The 26347-nt window shown below is 36.8% G+C and overlaps 1 protein-coding gene across 1 annotated transcript in view; it reads left to right on the plus strand.

Annotated features, from left to right (window-relative positions):
• The window catches only part of LOC121735334, a 334344-nt gene that overhangs the window by 100326 nt on the left and 207671 nt on the right, over positions 1-26347 (plus strand). Inside the window, exon 2 of the mRNA XM_042126124.1 lies at positions 9800-9845. Coding sequence (XP_041982058.1) covers positions 9800-9845 — 46 coding nt within the window. The remainder of the gene's footprint in view (positions 1-9799; positions 9846-26347) is intronic.

Consider the following 26347-nt stretch of genomic DNA (forward strand, 5'->3'; position numbering starts at 1 on the left):
GCAGACGACAGACTTTTTGTGCGATCGAATCTGCGGCGCCCATACAGTCGGCATAGCGCGGCGCCCACACTGTCGTCTGTGATCTCCCTTAAATTGGTAGTATTATAAATTCACCTCTGTGGTCCAGTGGTTTAGTGCGCGGCTCTTGACTCGTCGTGGTTTCGATTCCCGCCTTGGAAACATGTAATTTCCAAGTTTGGTTAGGACAATGCAGACTCCATGCGTCAGGTGGGCATGTAAAAAGTCAGACCTGCGCCTGATCTCTCGCCAGTCGTGTCGGTCTTCCGTCTCACTGGGTTATGAGAGTAAAGGAATAGAGAGTGCTCTTGTGTACTGCGCACACACTTGGGCACTATAAAATTACTCCTGCGTAACTGGCCTGGTTTCAATAAAACCAGCCACCGTCACTGAAACCGGCGTGGGAGTTATTATTATTATACATTTAAATAAAAATTGATTGAAACAGTGGTTACTGTTTCGTCGTGCTACGAAAAAATGTACGAAGCGCTATAACAGACATCGTAACTCTGACGTAGAAATTTAAACAGCATACTGCTATTTGAGTATAATTATATCTTTCAATAAACATAATATCAATTGATCTCTACCTCTTTTTACAATGGCAAAATATTAATCAAAATATAAGCTACAAAAATTCTACGAAGGTGACAAAACCTCTATGTCATCGTAGAACCTCTACACCGTCGTAGAGGCTCTACGACGCTGCTCTATGTAGATTGTAGAGGTACGATTGCTAAGAATCTGTAGAGCTACGGGGAACGCGCGATAGCGGCAGTAAACTGCGAGAGCTGTGGAGCTGTTATTGTGGTTTTGACGGCAGATAGACGACGCGATTGGGGATTTGTATGGAGCTGATACAAAAAAATATAATCAAAGATTATTCACACTACGTTTGTCTCTACCAGTGCGAAGTTTACTGAGCCACTGCAGAAGTCTTCAGAAGAGCAGATCAAAGCTAGTTACAATGATATATTTTTTTTAATTTACGAGAATTTATATTTACTACTGTAAACAATGTGAAAATAAGAGAGGAACTTACAAGATGAAACGGTTACTCAAATATTCTCTGTATCTGTGACTCAATACAATTGTAGTTAAAAGTGATGAAACTTCATGTTTAGCCATTTTTCCTTCCAGAAATAGATTCCTAATTATTTTTAATTAATACTATATATGTATACTATGTACTGAAAATAAAAACGCCGAATAATACATTACTGAAAAAATAATATGCCTACTATACCTATACATAAACAGTAAATAACTTAGCGGGCAACTTCATGAACATAAAATTTCAAACAACACGAGAAATTCAAATGATAACAACCCAAAATACATCAAAGCCTTAGTTGTGTCTTGAGTCTTGACCATCAATTTGCCGCATTAGCAGCTCTATATAGATCCCGGAGCGACTGTCGGCGCGATCTGAGAGAATCTTAAGACCCTTTTTTCGGGGGTAAGACGGACTTCAATAAATTGAGGGTCGACCCGCGGGGGGCGGTCGCGGGGAGGAGAGCGGAGCGGGGAGGGGGCTCTGAGTGCGGGACACTTGTGTCTTTAATCACGGCTTCCCATTATTGTTTATGGGAAGAAAAATCCGTGTGTGTTTATAGGTTGCAGTGACTTCTATGGTATATTTGCCATAAATTTTGCAATCTTTATAGATAGTAGCATGCGTTATTAAGATAAATTTGACGATATATTGGAATTGTTTGACTTGATGAGTTAGTCGTAACAAAATAAAATTATTATTTGTCTTTACGACTACGACTTCTCTGACGACCTCTATGGCTCAATGGTTAAAAGCACAAGAAGATTTGAATCCCGCCGACGGAACAAAACTATTTTTTATGAAATAAGGGGGCAAACGAGCAAACGGGTCACCTGATGGAAAGCAACTTCCGTCGCCTATGGACACTCGCAGCATCAGAAAAACTGCAAGTGCGTTGCAATCCTTTTAAGAGGGAATAGGGTAATAGGGGAGGGGAGGGTAAGGAAGGGAATAGGGTATAGGGGATTGGGCCTCCGGTAAACTAACTCACTCGGCGAAACACAGTGCAAGCGCTGTTTCACGCTGGTTTTCTGTGAGAACGTGGTATTTCTCCGGTCGAGCCGGCCCATTCGTGCCGATGCATGGCTCTCCCACGTATAAAAATGTTTTCAAAGTTTCTGGGTCATGGATGTGTATGAAATTTGTGTATAATATAATAAAAATCTTAAATTGTATAATTTAGTATATTAAGTATAGTATAAAAGTATTAAATATATTTCCGTTGTCTGTTACCCGTAACACAAGTCCTTCAGGTACTTACCACAGGGCCAGAATGTTGACGTACGAAGCGTCCATAGATATAATATTATTATTATTACGATATACCTCCCCCTTGTGATCAAAAGATACAAAAAACTTCTTATATAATAGCGATCAAAGTAATGCTAATTTTCTCCAACAATAACTTCATATAATTTGACAATATCCAATCACAGTCTGAATGCGGCCTATAAGGCTCCGAACAGATCAATAACTATTTGTACACAAAACACCCTACTCCATAATCTTCTTAAAAGCAATCCATACATTCAATTAAGCCGTCTTAAGCTCCGGAATTCGGAGAGACCGTACGATCGAGAAGGTTTTTCAATAAAATATTAACATTTATAGGGAAGAGTATTAAAGACGGGACGTACAGGGAGCTATAATATGAAACGATTAAAACGTGATACTTGAGTTTTGTTGTAAAGAAATTTTTTAGCAAAAAATATACCAGAAGGTAATTAAACATAATGATGATGTTGTCAATACTACCGCATTCCACATACATAGGCTATATTAGCACACCATGGTTTGTTTAAGTATCAGAAATCAGAATTTGCATTATTTTATTTCGATTACAACATCTGCACACTTGGTGTGGCCATTGAAGAATAGTTTTTGCCACGATAGAGTAGAAGAAAATACAAACTCATCTTGGCGGGGGACACTCCCGTGCCCCCAGATTAGTAAAAGAAATCTATCTTTTTCGAAATCGACCGCGCCAAATGTCAAAATTATATTCTATAATAATTGTCAATATTATATTCTTTCGTTGCTCTACTAAGAGATAATAAAACTATATTATGCAGCTTATGCTATGTCTGCTGATGACTTTTACCACTAGGTAGTTCTACTACGATAGCAGCTATCGTACATATACTATATATGTAAAAAATTTCGGGATCAAAAGTGTCCTATGTCCTTTCTCGGAATCTCCAAACCAAACATCAAAATAGGTTCGGTTGTTTTAGCGTCAAGAGGTAACAGACAGACAGTCAGACATACCTTTGCACTTATAATATTAGCATAAATAGCAGCTGTTATACTACTAATTAGTAGTTAGTAGTAGTAGTTCGTATTGCAGTTTTATTCTATATTATTATAAAATCTTCGCTTTAAGTGTGTAGAGAGCTTATTTTATAAAGAGGGCCGCAACAGCATTAACCGCTTAATCCCGGTCCGATAGAAAGTGAGGCGACTTAATTGTGACTATTGTTGAGCAATAGCGACCCTACGTCATTGGCTTACGGCCTATAATGGCGTGGCACGAGGAAATAGCTTTAAGTGGTTTTACACTAGTCGCTTGAGGTGGTTAAGATATTGTTTTTCAGTCTCATTTATAGATTGGAGCTTGGATTAGCCTGTCGGTAATAGCCTGGGTAGAATGGAGCTTAAGTTGTTTAGCTTGATCTGGGATCTTCCACTAATGACGTCAGGTTAGATTGACCCTGGCCACGATAGTGAACGAGAATCTAGTTTTTTATTTTTAAGCACCTTGATTATTTAAACTATGACAATTTTATAGCAGGAACTAAATCTAAAAAAAAAATACAATTGAATCAAAAACTCAAAGTATAATGAATTCTACTTCCAAGGACAAGCAGAGTTTCTTAAACTACACAGGCTTATCTGCAAATATCATGCACGCGAAAGTGTGTGTTTCTATGACTGTTTTTACGCTGAAATTCCTGAACTAAACACGATAAAATGTGGTATCAATATAATATTTATACATACTTTGAGTCCTAGAAAAAGATATAAGCATTTTTTACCCGGAAAATTTGCGGTTCACGGGTGATAAACCAATTTTTGTGCACAGCAGAAGCCAATGTGGATAACATAGTTACACTAGAATCTAGACGACGCCCGCAACTCCGTTGTGCCAAAATTCGTTTATCGCGCGCGAACCGTACATTTTTCCGGGATAAAAAATATCCTATGTCCTACTAAATTTCAGGAAAATCGGCTTTGCGGTTTAGGCGTGAAGAGGTATCAGGTAGACAGACATACAGACACACTTTCGTTTTTATAATTTTAGTATGAATTCTAAATTTAGTTTGTTATTATTTTTAGCAATATTCCGCGAAAACAACTTCCACCTTTAAGTAAATGAGTGAGTGTACGCATAGGCATGCGTACAGCACCTCCCTCCTCCCACACTGCTTATGCGTACACTCGCATGCAAGAACTTGCAAACATTACCACCACACAAGCAATAATGTTGGCTAATCCGTGCAAGGCCATGCGTACACTCGCATGCAAGAACTTGCAAACACCACCACCACACAAGCAATAATGTTGGCAAATCCGTGCAAGGCCGCTCACCACCATGCAGGTTGAAAACCTCGACGCGCGTTTCGCCCCAACACCGGAGCATCCTCAGGATGTGGACTCTACGAACAACGTCCGTTAAGTCACGTTAACGTCACCTGCATGGTGGTGAGAGGCCTTGCACGGATTTGCCAACATTATTGCTTGTGTGGTGGTGGTGTTTGCAAGTTCTTGCATGCGAGTGTACGCATAGGCAGTGTGGGAGGAGGGAGGTGCTGTACGCATGCCTATGCGTACACTCACTCATTTACTTAAAGGTGGAAGTTGTTTTCGCGGAATATTGCTAAAAATAATAACAAACTAAATTGAAACTATGGATTTCCGCAAAGTAACGCCTGATTCCATTAACTAGTATGAATTCTTATTATTTTACCCCATATTTTACTACTCAAGGAAACAAGAACAAAAGCAAACTAATTGCAATAATTTGCGCCCTACCATAAAAGATAACAAAAGATAAAAAAAATGCGGATATCTGTAGGTTCAGATGTCAGAAGCAGCGTTCGGTTACACCCTCCTGCGTGTTTTGAATAATTGACACGAATCCTGAGGTTTGTAAGGAAGAAAAGATACAGCTGTCAATTGCAAAAAGATTAAATGTTTGATCGTTTCGGGGAAAAATTGGGATATATTTTAATGGGGTTCAAAAGTTAAAGAAACTGTTGGAGGTTGTAAATGGAAGTTTTCTTTTATTTACCCCGACAATATTGTTATAATAATATCTAACAAGGTGTTATTTTCGTAACTGAAAGATGAAAACGAAAAATCATAAAATTCATACAAGTTTGCTTAAAAATATATTATGACAGGTTAGCATACTTAACTAGTGATTATTGTATAACGAATTCTATATATATTCTCGAAATGTAAAAAGAATATAAATTTTATATTTTATGGATAACGGAAATACGATTCATAAAATGATAATATTATTATAACAATACATATTTCTGTCAACATTATAATTATCTGTTTAGTATAATATAATTTTTTATGACAAAACTGGTCTGCCATTTTCATATTACAGTTATCGAGTCCATTTTGATTTCTATACCGATATTTCACTAAAAACTTAGTTCTAAACTCGATGTTCCATTAAATAAAGATGAGATCCTACCTCAGTAGGAACATCACTCATGATGATGATCTCACCAGATATATCGACTCCATCCCGGTCATATTAAGCGAGACATAACATCAAATGACCCGGATGATTACCTGCCCCCAATGATTTTTATACCAGGCTCGGGTACATAGGACTATGGATCTTATTACAAACAAGTAGGAACCAAATCGGAGTGTACGTTTGGGGCGGTCATAGATATAGTATGACATTTATTACATTGATAAAGGTTAATGAAAGACGCATTCATGTATGATTTATTATAGTATTCTGATGAGTTTCACAAAGTATTTTTAAGCCGTTGTCTTGATACCTTCTTTGAGTATTTTAAGTTAACTAAAAAGGATAAATAAAATAGACAGTTTAAACTGAACTAAAAATATTGCCTGCAAGAGAAATCCGTTCATTTTGCAGCAATGAAAGCTATCCTATGTCCTGTCCAACCCAAAGTATCACCTTATCAAATTTCACTCAAATCTGTTCAACGGTTTTAGCGTAAAAAGGTAACAGATATACAGATATATTTTCACATTGTATGGATTTCTATTGTAGTAACAATAGTATCCATTAAAATAGTCAAGACACAAAAATCAATCAAAAAACATGGCGACACGTTACTTCGCCAAGCTACTCCGATCGATCTACCAGGAGAACGACGTATAGAGGATCACAAAGAAACCGAACTGAACAACAAAAAGGCGGCGCAGATCCTATCACGGCGTATCTTGTTAGTGTCTGACTGTCAGCTTAACTTCCCCACAAAGGTGGGAAACTTTGCCGACTGAAAAAACGATAAAGTGTGCACTTTCTGCGATGAAAATGGCATGTTTATCTAATCTATGAAATGTTGCAAGCACATATTATTTATTTCTTAAATTTTCCTAGCGTTTGATAGATTTGCAACATATTTGACGACCTCTGTGGCTCAGTAGAGTGCGCGTTGGTAGCTCAAGCCCCCCGGCTCGCGGGTTTGAATCCCGCCGACGGAACAAAAAGTTTTCAATATTCCCGGGTCTGGATGTGTATTAAATATGTGTATGAAATAACAAAAATCTTAAAAAAATATATGTATAGTATAAAAGACGTATTAAATATAATAATCAAAGAAAATTCGTTTCATAATTAAATTTTCGTGTGTTAAGGCTGGTAAAAAATATGTATTATCACACCTCGAGCTTGTCAAGCTTATCTGTGTTGAGTGAGTTTGATTTCAAGGACTGAATTTCTCTTCCGTATAATGATTGTGTCTTCAACTACTCATTTTAACTTTAATCTTAGCTTAACTTTGAGCCTACTCAAAGCAGGATTAAGTTAAGAGGCTCCTGTTATATCTAGTACCAGTATATCGTCGCGAGCCCCTGCTAGCGAGGCGTGAAACAGATTTATACTGAGGGCGACGGGACGGACTAACTCACAGTTTTGCTTAGGCCCAAACGACATAGCATAGCACTTTAGTGCCTGCTTTTGGATATGAGGCCTACACTGATTCTATTTTTAATACAATGACAGCTTTTTGTGTTCGATCCTCCGAGATTTTATATCTTGGGACAGCAATGCGACCAGTAAAGATTGTACATTATCTGCTGTCAAGCAGCGGTTTCGTTGTTGTTGCAACAGACATAATTACCTACCAAGTCTATTTCTAAACTAAATTATGCTATCATCATTTTAGAGTTCATTGTCTTTATCTTTCTTTGAGGCATTTATGCACGATATTTTAGACGTGGGAGAGCCATGTTTCGCCACGAATGAGCCGGCACGACCGGAGAAATAACCTTCTCAAAGAAAACCGGCGTGAAACAGAGTTTGCGCTGTGTTTCGCCGAGTGAGTGAGTTTACCGGAGGCCCAATCCCCTACGCTATTCCCTTCCCTACCCTCCCCTATTCCCTTCCCTTCCCATCCCTATCCTCCTCTATTACCTTATTCTCTCTTAAAAGGCCGGCAACGCACCTGCAGCTCTTCTGATGCTGCGAGTGTCCATGGGCGACGGAAGTTTTCGATCAGGTGACCCGTTTGCTCGTTTGTCCCCTTATTTCATAAAAAAAGAAATTAAAAGAGACATTAGATATAATATAAGAATGACCGAAATTCAACGTGTTTCTTAACCACACTTTAGTTAGATACCACTAGTAGAAGGGCGATAAGCACGTGGCTCGGGCGCGGTAAAACATCACATTTTACTTCCGTTACGTCGGCTGCAGGCTGTTTGTCTATCCTTGTTACCGCCGGTGCAAGTGATGAGCTATGGCGATTACATGAAAATACGCCTTATCGTTTACATCCATTGTGATTTGTGATTAACTTATATATGATGTTCACTGAGCGATGTAACAACTTATTTAATAGCTACTGCAGTTATTTTACATGTATTTTTTTAATGCCTCAGGTACATAGTATGGTATTCTCGCAACATAGTTAATACGTTTAGGACTAGCCATGTGAAGGTTTTCAAAATATTTCCTTTTTCCGTTCGAGCATCCGTCCTGAGATTTTGAAATAATTTATAATCTCATTGGTGCACGCCACCACTCGGGATCAAACCTACACTGCTTAAGTGCGAATTAAATGTCTACCTACTAGGCTTTTGATTTTCTGCAACCGTATTACGTAATAAATAAAAAATAAATTTTCGATTACGAGTCTAAAGATAATAAGTAATAACTTAGAGAACTAAGGAGGTATAATAATAGTAAGAGTACATTAAGAAAATGCTTAATTTTTATTTCCACAAAAATCGCTTGTTTGTAATCGCTGCAGCTTTATGACTTGTACCACCCAAGACTCGCCTCGGAGGGCATGAACACGCAAAACCGTTACTACTTTAATGCCTTACCTTTATACCTCCTAAACGCTGAAATATCGACGAGTTGAGATGGTAAGATCTTGCCAATAAATTCGCCCGCCGTCTCGCCCGGTAAAACAAAACTTTAGGGAATTGTTATCTGATAAATAAGGGCTTGGTCAATAAGGAAACAAGAAGGAACAGTTCGGCACTTTTGTTGGATTAACCGTATCACCGGGTTACATGAGTTATAAAGGTAAAGAGAGTGCTCTTGCGTACTGCGCACATACTTGGGCACTATGACCACCGTCATTGAAACCGCTGTGGGAACCATTATCTTATTGTTGACATATTTTATCAGACATAATATATGTGTGTATGATAATTGATAAATAATAATTGATAAGTATGGTAGAGAAAATAAAATCTTTAGCAGGTTAACACATTTTTTTAACATTGGGAAATGCTTTAAGCATCCCCGGCAAATTGGGGATATCGGCCGGGGTATGTGGGACTCTGGTCTACCCACTAAAACCCCATGGTGCTCCACTCATCGCTTAAGGCAGAGTTGCGGGTACGATAGAACCTACCGCAACTGCAGCCGGTTAACACCTTAATAATATTATATTCTTCTTAATTATACTATACAGGTAATTCTAGACCCAACTCAAGCCTTTAATATTAGAACTTATGCGATGCTAAACTTTCATTTCCCCGACCACACAGTGAATTAAGCTGCAAGCTGTTGAAAAATTAAAATTATAATCATCCAAAGAGCTCTTCTCCTGTATTCATTCTGTAGTCCTACTCGTAGTCTATGCACGTAGGGCCCTTAAGTTCAACTTAATTATTATTATTATTTATGCATTTGACGTGGGAGAGCCATGCTTCGGCACGAATGGGCCGGCTCGACCGGAGAAATACCACGGGCTCACAGAAAACCGGCGTGAAACAGCGCTTGCGCTGTGTTTCGCCGAGTGAGTGAGTTTACCGGAGGCCCAATCCCCTACTTTCCTTCCCTACCCTCCCCTATTCCCTTCCTTATCCTCCCTTGTTACCCTATTCCTTCTTAAAAGGCCGGCAACGCACCTGCAGCTCTTCTGATGCTGTGAGTGTCCATGAGCGACGGAAGTTGCTTTCCATTAATTAAAACCTGAAGAGAGAGAGAGAAGTAATGTTTCACACTAAACTTGTATAACAAATTAACGTGGTTCTATTTTGTTTCAGTGGAAGTCGCGATGGGGAGTGGTGACGAAACTCTCGCCAGCTGCAGGTGAGTTTACATTAATATACACATCTCATTTATATACGTTTACTCAATTATACATAAAATGTAAGTACGTATAAAAATTTATAGGTACTGTCTCAAGAATTTTATAATAAAGTCCTTCATTTTGCTTCGTGTTAGAAATATGAAATTGTCATCAAATTATAATAATTAGGTATGTTAAAAATTCTTTGAAGTTATTATTTATGGTTCGAAAATAAGGTGTTCAGGTTGTAACAAATATTAGTATTATCCTTTGCATTGGATTATATTATACTAACTTTCATGTTAGGTCTAAGTTACGTTTCGTAAATTAATAAATTTTCTTCCCATAATTTCTTTATAGCCTAACTCAAATCCATAAAATATAGCTGTATAGTACTCATCTCGCCTACTACCATTACCTAGAATCTAGATGTTTAACGTGCGCTAACGTCCAGATTGTAAAATTTTAGTTTCCCGTAAAACGATTTTAGGACCTCAGTATTAAAGCGTCACATAATTTTTCCGTCATAATTTGATATCCAGTCTTCGGTCGTTAAATCTGAAAATACTTTGGGAACATAAAAATCGTTTTACTACTGAAAATGTAACGTAAAACGCCCGTAAAAGAGTGATAGCGGGATATTGGGAATCACGGCGTGGATTTATGAATTTAATTCCAACTCAATCTTAATTAAATTGGGTCGGATTAAGGTTTTCTGGTTATTAGTTACACTCCTACAAGAGTACCGTTCCCAAATTAGAATGAATGTATAACGCCATGTTGTGAAGAGACACTTGAATCACTTCCACAAGTTTTACTTCCCCATATTTTGTCATACTAGATGATTCTTGATATTAGACGACCTCTGTGGCTCAGTGGTGAGCGCGTTGGTAGCTCACGCGGGGTCGCGGGATCGAATCCCGCCGATGGAACAAAAAGTTTTCAATGTTCCCGGTTCTAGATGTGTATTAAATATGTGTATGATATAATAAAAATCTTAAATATATGTATAGTATAAAAGTATTAAATATATTTCCGTTGTCTGGTACCTGTAACACAAGTCCTTTAGGTACTTAGCACGGGGCCAGACTGACGTGGTGTGAAGCGTCCATAGATATTATTATTATTAGATATTATAGTAGTTTTTTATCATGTCATCAATTAATATTTTGCATGAGACCGAATATGTACATAGAAGTATGAATAATTATCATGTAGCACAAGATTTTGAGTGACAGCTGTTTTGTATCCATGCCCTCATGACAAATTGCACAACATCCATGGTATGCCTGTAACTATAAAAATATTTTATTTTAGTTTCCTCTATGAATCTCCTATTCTTCTGCCTAGCCCTTGAAGCGCCGCGCCTTTTAACACCGCAGCATCAATAAAAATCAGTAAAGAACCTATAAACTCCCTTTTGACTAGTTAAAACCTATTTTAAGAGGGCGACTAACCCCAAAAATCAAACATCGTCCTTCTCTCTTCACACTCACGCCCGTCTTTCATATGCCAGGTGAAAAAGAACGACGCGGATTCATCGCCAAATTAGTTTTTTCTCAATAACTCGATAAATATACAACATTTTAAAAATCCGCTAAATCGATCTCTTAATGATAGAATTTTATACAATGTGTTATAGTATAAACTAAGTTCAATGCACGATTATGGCAATAAACGAAAAATTCGTGAAAAATAGATGCATCTTTGTAATTTTTTTCTATCGAGAAAATTTTAAGATATCGTGTTTTTGCTCAGATCGAATTCTCGGAAATATAATGTAGTATCTAATTTTAGAAAATGAAACAATTCGGGGCTTATTTTCAAGTATAAAAATGAATTATAAAATCGACACTTTAGGGTTAGTCGCCCCCTTAAGGGGGCGACTATTACAAAGATGCATCTATTTTTCACGAATTTTTCGTTTATTGCCATAATCGTGCATTGAACTTAGTTTATACTATAACACATTGTATAAAATTCTATCATTGAGAGATCGACCTAGCGGATTTTTAAAATGTTGTATATTTATCGAGTTATTGAGAAAAAACTAATTTGGCGATGAATCCGCGTCGTTCTTTTTCACCTGGCATATGGAAGACGGGCGTGAGTGTGAAGAAAGAAGGACGATGTTTGATTTTTGGGGTTAGTCGCCCTCTTAACAACTTTTGACTCTAGTAAAAATAAACCCCAACAAACATGGACACTCTGATCATTGTATCAGGTGATTCCACCGTTCGTTATTGATCACCTGCTAACACTCCGGCAGATCTGGGGTAGATAAGACCCGGGTCAGCGGAACTGATTATTTCAGTGGGCCATTCTTTTTGGGACATTTCCGTTGCTTTTGTTAGCTGTGGGCAGTAGCAGACATGGCCTCATTGAAGGCCTTCCGTTGGGCTGATGGGTAACCATGATTGTCATGGTTTTATTTATGAAAATTTGAGTCGTCTATGGGCCATTTTTTTAGCTAGGAAATTTTAAATTATTACTAGCTGTCCCGGCAAACGTTTCTTTGCCATATAATGTATTTCGCCCGTATTATTTTATTGAAGTGACTAAATAAGTATGTCACCACGGCAACGTCCATCGCCGTCCCGTCACACAAACAATGGTCGCCGTCAGTCTCGAGTTGTAATCATTTACTATTATTTATTCAACAAATGCACTATTATCAACATAAAAAGTACCCAGTAGCCGATTCTCAGACCCACTGAATATGCATATAAAATTTGGTTAAAATCAGTAAAGCCGTTTCGGAGGAGTACGCGGCCTAACATTGTGACGCGAGAATTTTATATATTAGATAGATGTTATTAAACTATTTTCATGAGAATAGTAATAGCCATGACAATATAACTGTACCAATCAACATCGATCATGGTGATATGCCCTTCTAACTCCTTTACATCCGTTGTGGATGATTTATACAGTATTATCAGAGCGAAGTAACCACTCCTCATATAGTGTAGGGCCTGGGACAAGATTTAAATGTCCGTATGGTTGCCCAAGCACATACGGCATTCTCGCTACATAGTCGGCCTAGTCCAGAGGAAAGAACTAGTCAATACGTCTGGGACCAACTGTGTGCGGGTTTCCTCACGATGTTTTCCTTTACCGTATGAGCGTCCGTATACTTGTGATCTGAAAATGTCTCATTGGTACACGCCTCCACCTGGGATCGAACCGACACCCTCTACGAGTGCGATCCACAGGTCTACCCATTAGGTCACGGGCGCTCTTGCCCTTCTAAACGGTCGTAATTATTGATTGTTGTGTTCGATCATTGGCCAACGTGGTGAAGCCACGTAAGGGGTTTTCACAACGGTATAGATTTTCCTAGTTATTACATTTAATTAAGATTATTTTGAAGCAAGACGGGCTTATTCCAAAATAATATAACAGGGGGTTAAACTATAATATCTTGTGAAATTTCAAAATTCTTCGACCGCAGGAAGGAAGAATACGAAATGACTTAAGGCCCAGTAGTCCCTAAAATAAGCAGGTCGATGTCTGTTAGTACGAATATCGACGTTAAGGACATTAAAATAACATTCATATCAGCGCGCCTTGTACAGTGGCTGTTACGCGCTCGCCGCGTGCCTTGATAATAGAAAATAAAAGTAAAAACCTTTTGTTTTTAGTATTTGTTGTGAATAGGTACTCTTCAAAGTAATTGATAGAAAGTATCCACGGGTTTGTAATTAAATATTTTATTGCAGTTGTACGGAATACATAGGAAAAAGTTCTTACAGTAAAAGTAAATGTCTAAAATGTCATAATATAGAAAAAACAATAATTTAAAAACTTAGCAAAACTCTTTTATATACAATCCGCAACAGTATTACACAAATCAAATAGGTATATCAAATCGTTTACGTTAGGTTACGACACATATACTACATTTTTTGTTTTCTCTAGAAAATGTGTAATTTAGCCATAAAATGATTTAATTATGAAAAACAGCGTTATGACAGTCATCTTTGAGATTTTTTTCTATCGAGCAGAATTTTTCAAATTGTGTACTGATATACCTTTGCGTATAGGAAATTTTCTCAAATTTAAAACGGTTCTTATTTTATACTTAAATAATGACATTTCCTTTACTAAAAACGTGTTTCAAAAAACCCATTTTACGTAATTGCAACAACCACAGCTCCTTAAGGGAGTTTGCGTTTAGCTATAATATTCTAATAAAACTAAATTAGTTTGTCGTTATTTCGGAAGCATCCAAGAGCCATCAACTTACAATGTCGCATATTTAGTATTCTCTTATTTACATTATCATTCCCTAGATACTATCTTATTTATGAAGTACGTGCTGTGTCTGTCTGTCTGTTTGTAATTTTATTGCGAGGCAGTATTGCCCCGGGGGTGAGCTGGCTATAAATAATGGGGCATATTAAAAATTGCGACGCCGTGTGAGGGTCGAATGTGTGTTTGTGCTTTTATTACTCGGAAATTAGTTGACCTTTAAGAGGATTCCACACCGCCATTTTTTCCATACAAACGTTGTCCCCTGTTTCCTCCCTGGATAATGCTAGTAGAGTTATAATTTTTTTCCTGAATATCTACGGCCACTAATACAATGTCCCTATGTTTTCTTTTTTTTCATAATTTAATTATTAAATAAGATATGAACGTTCAAAAACCCAAAAAAATGGCCAGATTTTCCACTGTGTTCAAACGTCCAAAAAACAGATTTGGATAGATTATACAAAAAAAGCAAAACATAGGAACACAGCTCAAGCCTTTTTTTAATCTTTAAAGAAAAAAGTACTTAAATCGGTTAAGTTTTGGAGAAGGAATCAGGGGACAACGAATCGTTGATTTTCTGGATTTTCTGCAGTTGTCTCTATCGCGTTCTGCGGTATAGGCTTGAGGTAAGGGAGACAGCTATAGATATTACACGTACTTTTTTTTCATTTCTCTAGCCGCTGTGGTATCCTCTTAAATATTTGTATATTGTTTGTGTACGTTTGTTAGCATTTTAAAATTATATTGTTGAACCGCTAAACATACAGAGGCACTTCGACTACATCATATTATCGCTTTAGTCATCATACTAATAATAAATGTTCTCCATTAGTTAAATTCTTTGAGTGATTTTGGAATTCTCTTTTACTCAACTCAACTAAGTCTAGATAAAATAAATAAGGAATTTATAAGAATTTAGTTATCTTTGGAACTTTTATTATAAAAACGATAATACAAAACATATAATATTTTATAGTATTCAAAATTATTCCTATATTACATTTATATATTTGACCAATAATATATTAATATTTGACCAACTAAGGTCAAATATAAATTTATTATAGGAATAATTTTGAATACTGTCGCGGCCCAGCAGCGATAATACATTGATTTTTTAATTTTTTATACATAATCTGTGTAATAATTATCTACGGACAATGACATTGACATTGACGTTTGTGCAAAGTGACTAGTGAAATTTTCTCCAATTCATTCGCCATATTATCTAGTATCTACGAAGCCGGCCAGCCGGCGGCACATAAAAACGTTAATTCGAGAAATATATTACGTTTCGGACAATTATATTAATAATATTATAAACGAAATTGGCTATTCAATAACAATAATATATTATTCGTATTGAATAGCCAATAAGGAGCTCACATCAATCCAACACGACAGGGTAGTTTAATTATATCCCTGCATCCCCTACCCGAGTCTTAAGGAATTCAAATTACAGATTTTATGGGCAGGAATCCGCAGGACGTGGGGGCTGGTAGCTGCGAGAGAGCTGTGACTATATTTTTCTTGCATCACACGGAAGGGTCGCGGGTTTTATGTCAAGTGTTTGCGCGATCAGAGTGTCTTCGAAATATTTTAGAGTGAACTTTTGACGTTACTAACTTACAATGTATTTTTGGAGTAATGTTATAATATTATGATTGTTTGTTGCTTCTTATCAGTTATAAAGGTATACAGTTAGAGATAAAAATAGTAAAATCGCCCATATTATATCCAGAGGTGTATAGGTATAAATCATTGCTTCACGCAGAAACTACTAAACAGAATTCAATTTAAAATTCTAGTAGTTTAAATTCTAGATTAACACATGGGCAATTTTCTATCGCAAAAACTAAAATTATTATCGTGAGATACTAAAACAACATACTTCAAAACCGACGGGTTTTCATCCGTACCCTGAAACGCTATCCAAAAAACAAATTCAATAAGAAAACCAAATTTTCTCGGCACATCTTAATCGAATGTTTAGAATCCTATTAGATGAAAATATTAATATTGGTTGTGAAGGCTGAGTGAAAAAATTCACCGAAATAGAATCGCTCCCAAGCCATTCTCCTGACAATGCGTATTACTTTCATGCCCATCTTGTTTTTCCAATTCCAGCGTAATTTGCTTAGAGAGCGATCCAGAGATTTGCCGCTTCATTTTGGCCGCTATCATGCTTATTAATTTGTAATGAAAATATTATAAGTAAATTATAAACTCAAAACATCTTGAAGAAAACCCAAAGCTTGGTAAGATTTTAAAACTCGCGATATGGCACCATGTCATTTGTTTGAAAACGTATAAAAGAAAGTATAAAATATGTAAAATGTTTTTTGCTTACCTGTAGCTTTTTTGGTCTTAACTTTTTCTTTATAAATACATGCGCAGTATTACGCTTCGAATGCATTATCAATAACTGATTGTGCTTACTCTGTGATGATGATGTGATGATTAAACTTACCTTTGCTTTAAATTATGTTCCTATCTTCCATCATATTAAATTATGCAAATATATTATTATGATAATTGTATCACCTAGTATATTTAAATTGTTATTACCTGTTGAGTGTTGATGGTCGGGGGTTCCCCTTCTAATTGTGACGTACACAATGTAAATTTATACAGTACTTAGATTATTATCTATGTCACTCCAAGCAGTGACATAAACATGATTTGAGACGACATAACGCTCAGTTTTTTTTTAATGAAATATGGGGGCAAACGAGAAAATGGGTTACCTGGTGGAAAGCAACTTACGTCGCCCATGGACACTCGCAGCATCAGAAGAGCTACAGTTGCGTTGCCGGCCTTTTAAGAGGTAATAGGGAAGGAAGTAGGAGAGGGTAGTCAAGGGAAATGGGTAGGGAATTGTGCCTCCGGTAAGCTCACTCACTCGGCGAAACACAGCGCAAGCGCTGTTTCACGTCGGTTTTCTGTTAGCCCGTGGTATTTCTCCTTCGAGCCGGCCCATTCGTGCCGAAGCATGGCTCTCCCACGTTCGGTCAGTTTCTCAACCCTTTTGACAAGAGATTCAGATACGACAGAGAGAGAGTGTCGTTGATTAATCATTTTATTATTATGACACCAACCAATCGAAAGCGCTAGTGAGTAGATACATTTCATTGAAAAAAAACTCAGAGACCGGCCATTACAGAGCAAAACAGTATAGTAAAAAGTCGATCCCGTTGAAAACTTTTATGTATGATGGGCGAGTTTGAATTCAATTCTGAGATGAGTTACTCTACTGTATATATTTGTGCTGTGGTAATACCTCACCCCCATTATGTGCAGATTAATTTAACCTGTCCCTTTAAATGTGCTCCCGAAGGTCGGCTTTATAAATTACACCAATTTATTTTTAAATAAATGTGGTTACTTAATCTACTATATATTTATTTATGTAACAAAATGTGGAAGGAAAATAACCACAGCAAAATTTACAAGTCCGGGATCCGTAGAACAATTTTTTTTTTTTATTAAGTACTATCAAGCAAATTTTTCGTGAGTAGTTCATTTTGATACGACGAACAACAATTTTATTTGCAAAAAATCTCGAAAGTGGTAGCTAAAAGAGATATAATGGATTTTATAATTGGATTTGATGGTCCTAAAATATGGATTGTTCTATTTATAAGACAATGTTACTTTTAAATTATGTAACTATTACCCTATCAATATAGAAAACAATCAGCTCGTTAGGGTTTTAGGGTTCTATAAATAGAACAATCCATATTTTAGGACCATCAAATCAAAGTATGAAATCCTTTCTATCCCTGATAGCTACCAGTTACCACTTTCGAGATTTTTCGCAGATAAAATTGTTGTTCATCTTATCAAAATGAATCACAAAAAATAGGCTTGATAGTGATAAAAAAAAATTTTATTCTTCGGATATAATATTTAAAAAAAAATCTATAGTATAACAATATAATCCACTGCAGTTTTATGTAAGGGATTATTGCAGATTTATTTTGCTAAAGCGCACAAAGTCATAACTCATAACATTGTTAAATTATAGTGAGAACAAGATTTTTTAAAATAAATCGTATAATTTTAATTCATCTTAATATAATCTTTAATTGTCAAAACTGAGTAGAACAAAACTGTACCGACAATCTATATATCTATATATATAAAACTCAAGAGTGACTGACTGATTGACATAGTGATCTATCAACGCACAGCCCAAACCACTAGACGGATCGGGCTGAAATTTGGCATGCAGGTAGATGTTATGACTTATGACGTAGGCATCCGCTAAGAAAGGATTTTGATCAATTCCAACTCCAAGGGGTTAAAATAGGAGATGAAAGTTTGTAGGTAAGTATATATTTATCCTTCTTAACGCGAGCGAAGCCGCGGGCAACAGCTCGTAATATTATAATATTATTTTTATTTAATTTCTTTAGAAGTTCAAAGCATTCCAAAACGACAGATCAATATTCTCCCCTAATTCTTCGCCAGCTGTAACATGCAAATTCCTTTATTGCACTTCCCATCAGGTGCAATTACACGCACGTTGTACGGTTGCCGTGGAATTGGGGGGTTCTATTCGGGTTTGCATAAATTAAGGTTACAGTTAAAACAACGTTTCGCTGAGGGATTCGACAATTACGCTGAATGTGGGATGGCGAAATGGAATTGCAAGATAAAACTTAAATATTAAACGTTTGTATCTTTATTTTCCTTCCGCGACTGATGGAATTTTTCAACTAATTAGTAATCAAGATTTAGGGAAGGCTGATTTTAGGGAAGACAAAAATCGATCTATCCAACAATTCTTCTGATTGGTTAACGTCATAACAATTATCAATTATGAAGATAAACTGCTGTCAAAAAACATATATAATTAGGATGCAGTTTTCAAAAGACAAAAAAAAATACTTTTAAATTATATACCATTTTATACGACATCAACAAACGACGCATTGTGTTTTATGCGAACATTTTATAGGGGGTCTTAGTGTTTGAGTTAGTGCCCATATTGCAGTCTAGAACGGCGTTGATCTAGATTTACGTTTTATACAATGAACTGAGCTGAGCTGAGTTTGTGTATCATCAGATTGTGGGATTTACGTCTATGGACTCGGTCTTTTGAATTATTGTACTGTTTATAGTTTGCATAGTGTTTTTTTAGGATGGACTCCTAAAAAACACTATGCAAACTAAATAAAATTAACGCGTTGTGTTCTGGCAGAAGTAAAAAACTTTAATAATACTTAATAATAATAACAATAATTAACGTTGTGAAATTATATTATAATAAGTACTTTTAGAAATATTAAAGACACGAATTGCTTTAAATTTAGCAAAAGAACTTTAATTCGTGTGGAAAAAGGATTCATTGATTGAGTTGTTATGACGTGGGAGAGCCATGCTTCGGCACGACTGGGCCGGCTCGACCGGAGAAATACCACGGGCTCACAGAAAACCGGCGTGAAACAGCGCTTGCGCTGTGTTTCGCTGAGTCAGTGAGTTTTCCGGAGGCCCAATCCCCTACCCTTTTTCCTTCCATACCCTCCCATATTTACTTCCCTACCCTCCCCTATTCCCTTCCCTACCCTCCCCTATTACCCTATTCCCTCTTAAAAGGCCGGCAACGCACCTGCAGCTCTTCTGATGCTGCGAGTGTCCATGGGCGACGGAAGTTGCTTTCCATCAGGTGACCCGTTTGCTCGTTGCCCCCTTTATTTCATAAAAAAAAGAATTACGAATTATTTATCAGGTTACTTGTCCTGACGTGAGGACTTTTTTCACCGCTTCTAAAATAAGCTTTCACTTGTCAGACAATAACAAGAGAAACAAGGCATAATATTAAGTTTCAGAGCAATGATATTCTACTTATACAGATATGTTACGTCCATACTATTTTCCGGCTTAAATCTCTTCCGAACAATTTTCAAATTCAAAATTGCAAACATTGACAAATTCGACAGATAAGTGAAACAAAAGATACGAAAAACCATTTACATAAAAGAGACAGTTCTATTTTTAAACGTCGAATCGTATCGCTGTCTCTTTCTTCGCCTGAGCTATGACGAAAATTCGATTTTTTCCAGATTGTTCGAAAAAATAATTGAAAATTTAAATAATCGAGATATTTATTGCAATCAAGACATGTGGTAAGAGATTCCATGTGTTTTGTTTACTTTCGAGTCGTAATTGGTACATTTTCGATACACGCACGACGTCATTTTCAATTTATTTAGGTACTCGTAAGACAAGACGCAGCACGTCCGTGACTGCGCTCGATGCAGACTAAACAACAGACGGCCCAATTGGGCCGTATTTGAATCTTCACAACGCGCGCGGTAGTAACATATTATCTGCTTGAATTTTTCATCATTGTTTCAGAGATAAAAACAGATCGCAAGTGAAAAAACCTTTGTCAAAACTTTTCAGAGCCCGTTCTTAACAATCCAATATTTATTTTGTAAATATTTTTACGAAAAAAGACAGCTGTTCCAATCTCGCTGACAATAGTTTCTATTTCGGCGTCGGATTGTTTTTCATTAAATGTCGGCCATGTTGGATATGTTGGAACAGGTGATGGTGATATATCGCGAGTCGCGGCTAAACGGAGATGTCAGCACTTTACAATTTGGATTGTCAGTGTAGAATTTATTTAGATTTAGCGTGAAGTAAACAGCAAAAATGGGTATATTATTTAAATATGTAAGTTCCAAAATATGTGTATCCATTGCTGGCCAGTGCTCGGACTTTTTTGAATCCGACGCTATATTATTGTACCTACTGGTGTTCAAGTCAAGTCAATTATAATTATTGATCATCTTATTTTCTTTAACTTGGTATAATTCAAACAGCTAACGTGGCAGCATAGCTGGCGCTCGTTACTATATTGTCTAGTCGCAGGACAAAGAGATTATCAACACTTGGCCAAAGCTGCTTGAATTTTTCATGCATAACTGACGATATTTTCGAGGAGATCATGTCAGTTGCAATGGCCGAATTTCTTCTTATCCAGCGACCAGATTTTACTACGTAAATCAGCACTTAATAACATAAAACTACTTCATGCGAAATGAACTGTACAGTTGCAACCAAAAACTGCGATAACAGACATAAATTAAGCCGGAACCTCACAAAAGGAGCTATCTGCACAATATAAATTTATACAGTAGACCATATTTATTCTGAACCGCCAAAATTCAACGAAACGTACAAAACATTATTTAAGATACTTAATGCAGCAACATAATGAAATATCACGTCGTACGCTCGTAAGATTACTCTTTGTGTTTAAAAAAAACTATTTATAGAACACAGGTGAGTGACACTACTGTATATTACTAGTATTGTGTCTCACAAAAGGCTGAATCTGTTGTAGACAAAGCTAGTACAGTCGCGGACATAAATCTAAACTTTATTTTACTCCGGTATTCTCCACACGACTGTACCGTCTGGCTTCGTCGATACTCATAACATGGACTAACAATAAATTGTGCTAGGTTCCGCCCGCGGTCTTATCTTTAAAGTTTGGACGGTTTAGGTCATGAATTTTGAGTGTTTAAGAAATGAGCCATTTCAATGCATGTAAACGCTGTGAAATAAAGTGATTGTTGAAGATCAGTTAACAAAGAAACAAGTTGTTAATTTCAATGATGGACTGGTGTATAATTAATTGTAACAAATTAACAGTATGGCGACGATACTATGCGTCATGAGCACTGGCCATACTTACTGGGCTAAATTTCGGAACACACACAATGTAAAACCTTGGAGCGTCCCCGCTGCGTTGACGCATCGCAAGGCTAGATTTATATTGCGTCCACACGAACGCGCGGCTTGGCGGCTACAGCGGTAGCCGAACGCCTTTTGCGTTCGGTCGGACGCATAATATAAGTAATAAGAGCACTTATAGACGACGGCAGACGTCAACGCATACCGTCGACTGCCGTCAACGCATGCCGTTGACTGTAAGAAGCCTTAATCGAGCCGTAGACTAGAATTTAGACAGATTCCCAGCTGACACTAAACTACCGCTAACAGTATTTCAACAGTTTGCCGACAGCAACGATTTACATAACCACGTAACCACGTGAAGGTTCGCTAATTAAAATTTATGTACAGAACACGGACGTATCAACTATCACGTAGATGGAAACGGATGAGTTTTTATTTTTAAAATAAAAAAATATAAAATAAAATAAAATTTAAGTTTCAGGTGTATGTAACATACCTAATTATTATGATAGAAATACTTTTGTTCTTGTTGTACTAATATTTTTACCAAAGATTATAATGTTATATTTCATCACTATTTCATGAAGTTGAATCTACAATTAATAATAATAATAATAATAATAATAATAATAATAATAAAAAATTTATTCAAACATAAATACAATACACTGCACACACTCAGAGTAGACAGAATGATAGAGTATACCGACTTAGAACTGATGTTAAAATTTTAAATTTGACGTATTATGACGAAAATCGTCGCTAGGATTGTTAACTTGTTACCTACGAATTTAAAACTATGACATATTCGATGGACGTGTTCCTCTTTGGTCGTATTGTTGTTTGCGTTTTGGCACATGTGATTAAAATTGTCAGAATCCAATTTTGAAATCTTTATTTTAAATATTTAAAAATAAATTATATCAGCCAGCGCGAGGCACATTCCGTTCATAATCCTAGTGAAACCCGACGAATTTGACAGATATTGAAACCTGTTCGTCTCTTTGCAGTCGAACTTACTGGTCGTTATGTCTATTGTGACACACTAAAGCAAAGAAAAAAAAAGCAAACAATAAACCAAAAGAAAAAATAAAACAAACAACAAACTACAAAAAAAAATGGCATCATTAGGCAGTGCATTGTATAATGCCGAAAAGGATACCCACTCAGGTGTATTACCACGGCGCAGAACACTGCACCGCGGTACCTGATCTTCCGTGATTCTGATTCTCAGTAATATACGTATATTACGCCAAATGAACCGAATCTACAATCTGAAACCAAAACAAACTTTAAGATTCGGTTTTAATTTCCTGAGAGTGGTGCGGACTGCGGTGGATCGCTGCGGGTTTGTAACGCGAACGGGCTCGAGTATTAATATTAGATGGCGGAGAGCTGAACGGCTAAAAACCCGTTATTAACCATAAAATATGGGTATCTTTTTGGGTTTGTGCGATGGTTCATCAGGGAAAAATGTACGCTCCCCATGTGTGAACAAGGAAAGGATTTATTTATTTCTTACGTTGTAATATAATACTGTTTAACAAAGCAACTTCCATGATATAAATACCGTAGGTAGGGCATTTACTTCTTTTTATAAAATAAGGGGTCAAACGAGCGGGGGCAAACGGGTCACCTGATGGAAACCAACTTCCGTCGCCCATGGACACTGGCAGCATCAGAAGAGCTGCAGGTGCGTTGCCGGCCTTTTAAGAGGGAATAGGGTAATAGGGTAGGGATGGGAAGGGAAGGGAATAGGGGAGGGTAGGGAAGGGAAACCGGTTTTCTGTGAGAACGTGGTATTTCTCCGGTCGAGCCGACCCATTCGTGCCGAAGCATGGCTCTCCCACGTCAACTTGAGTTTGAAAATCTACTAAAAGTTCTAAAGTTTCACAAAATGTACAGCTTGGTGTAGATTTCGTGGAACCATTTTTTTACTGACTTACTTTTAAATAGCATTTATTTTGTAGTTTTCCCATATAAAACTTCACCTTAGTACAACCTACAATACCTCAATTGCAGACAATAATAATAACACTAGAATACTATCGCTACAGCTCCGACACGTAGGCGTCCATCGCTCGGAATATAGGATCAGCTGAATTCATTTTCTACGTGAACCACCGATGTACAGCGTCCCATGCTTAATAACCATGGGGTTAACATCTGCATACATTTTACGAGCGAATGCGTCTGATTGCTTGAGACGTCTTGGAAGATGTTTTACACTTGAAAGGAGCAGCAGTATTATATACTTAATAATATAAAATATAATTATAGTTGACTAAGGGCCTGTTTCACCACTTCCTGATAAATGCCGGATAGTCTATCCACAACTTTACTTGACAGATAAAGTATGGAGAATCTGTTAAATAAGAAATTGTGGCTAGCCTATCCTATCCGGCACTCGCAACATCAGAAGAGTTGCAATTAGTGCGTTGCTGGCCCTTTAAAAGGGAATGCCTATATTAATATATGCCCTATTCGTGCAGGTTTGCAGGCCGTACTGGTGTGAAAGTGCTACGTTTATCTTACATACTCGGTCAAACATAACAATTATTAATCACGCCGATTTCCTGCGACGCTGTATCAATCCGATCAAGCCGGCCTATTCGTGCAGAAGCACCTTTAATTAATTAGCAATAAGCCTGTATCTAATCGCACGTGAGCGAACAAACAGACAGGCTAGTTAACGTATCTCTATTAACTCGGCTAATATTTGATTTCACCTTGCCAAGTATTCAATTCCCTATACTGCGCGTTCTTATAAATTTTACCTCGAAGTTTGTTAAAGTGATCCTTAAGTCGATAACATAAAGGTCATATCAGAGGAATGCTGTAGTTTGAGAAATGTGAGAAAATACTTTCAGAAATGAAGTTGGATACTTATAGGACTACTTCTACTGGTAACAATGGCTCATGTTAGTGCTATAATACTGTTAATTAAAAAGTTAAGGGTTCACTTGCATAAAATATGCTCTGAAAATACTGGACCGATCACGGAAAATTATTTTAATTATTGCTGCTAATAATAAAGACTAAGGAAGAGTAACTGTGTCAAAAAATTTGTCTACGAGTCTACAAAATGTGACCCGAATACATGCATATTTAAAGCATGTATTCGGTACACAATTTTGTGTAAATATGTAGATGTGACAATTAATGTCATGTGTTTTGGCGTTAAGAGGCGACAGACAGACATAGTTTCGCGTTCATAATATTAGTAAGGATTTAGACTATAAGAAAAAATGTCATACGTACACTTTTTGTGATTCCATAGCGATTCTTCGGGATGTCTAAAGGCTTTGATGTTGAGTACGGCCTCCGTTTCGCCGACGTCGTTAATTCCCCCACGACAATCTGCTTATAGAATTCTTTAGGAATTTCTGGACCTCAAATTACATTTATATTTTTCCCGTCAGCAATTTCTTTTATTGAATAACTCAGGTAACTCTTTGGTAAACTGATGGAAATGTAAATTAAAATATCGATCAAAAATTAAGGGATGATAATTGCTCGATTTATGCCTTTGCATCGTTAATAAATAACAGCGTTATAAAAATGCCAAAGACTAATCTGGGCTAAAGTTAGCCCTGAATTTAGTAACATTTTATCACTTTCGTGACTACGAAGAATGACAGAGATAACAATATGCTCTCTTTTGTGTTGTGGTCCAAGACATTTGATTTTGGCCATGCGCCATACGATCCTTGGAGGATAGTATCTGGTTACCAACACACATTCATACCACTATATTTTCTGTGTAACCAGGATCGACAGCATCCTGGCGTATCCAATCATATAAACCCATTCACAGGTGGCTCTAGTGACATGCTTAAGGCCATCATCCCCTGACCAAACAACATTGACCATACATTTGACGCGTTGCTGAGATCGCACAAAATCCATTATTTTTTTACTTATCTTAGTTCAAAATTGACCTAAAAAAATCCAACGGCAAATATGTAGGTAATGAAATTGTCGATTTATTGGCGTTTCTTTCGAATATACGTCATTTGGAGATGCTGAATTTAAATAAATTGGTATTACTTTGGAAGCTGATATCATGAGTATAATAAGCAAAAATAGGAAATAAATAACAGAGAATGGAATGTTCATATTATGCTGAAGATTATTGTTGTATTTTTATTATAATTTTGTAGCTTCCAAATTATGAGTTAAACTTTAAAAACGGTTAATCACGGCATCTCCGTAGGAGGAGTGCGTTAAGCTGTAAATAAATGAATAAGAAGTAGATAGGAGTAGAAATGACAGTAACTCCTATAGTAGAAGCACGAAGTTAAGAAAACCCCCGACAAATTAGACATAATAATATGTAAATATTTAACATAAAGTTCCCCACTATGTACACACTGAACAGTGAACAGGCTGCATCAATTTTTCAGGCCCCGTCTGCGAGCCAATTACTTAAAACAAATATTTGCTAATTATTTGATTGTGCCCCCTCCTGTTTCCCTCCTCCCTTTGCAAATATGCAGGGGCAGTTCCCGCTGAATATTTTATATGCATTTCTTATTATTGGGTTATTAAA

Source organism: Aricia agestis, chromosome 17 (genome assembly GCF_905147365.1).
Source record: "Aricia agestis chromosome 17, ilAriAges1.1, whole genome shotgun sequence".
In the NCBI taxonomy this organism is placed as follows: domain Eukaryota; kingdom Metazoa; phylum Arthropoda; class Insecta; order Lepidoptera; family Lycaenidae; genus Aricia; species Aricia agestis.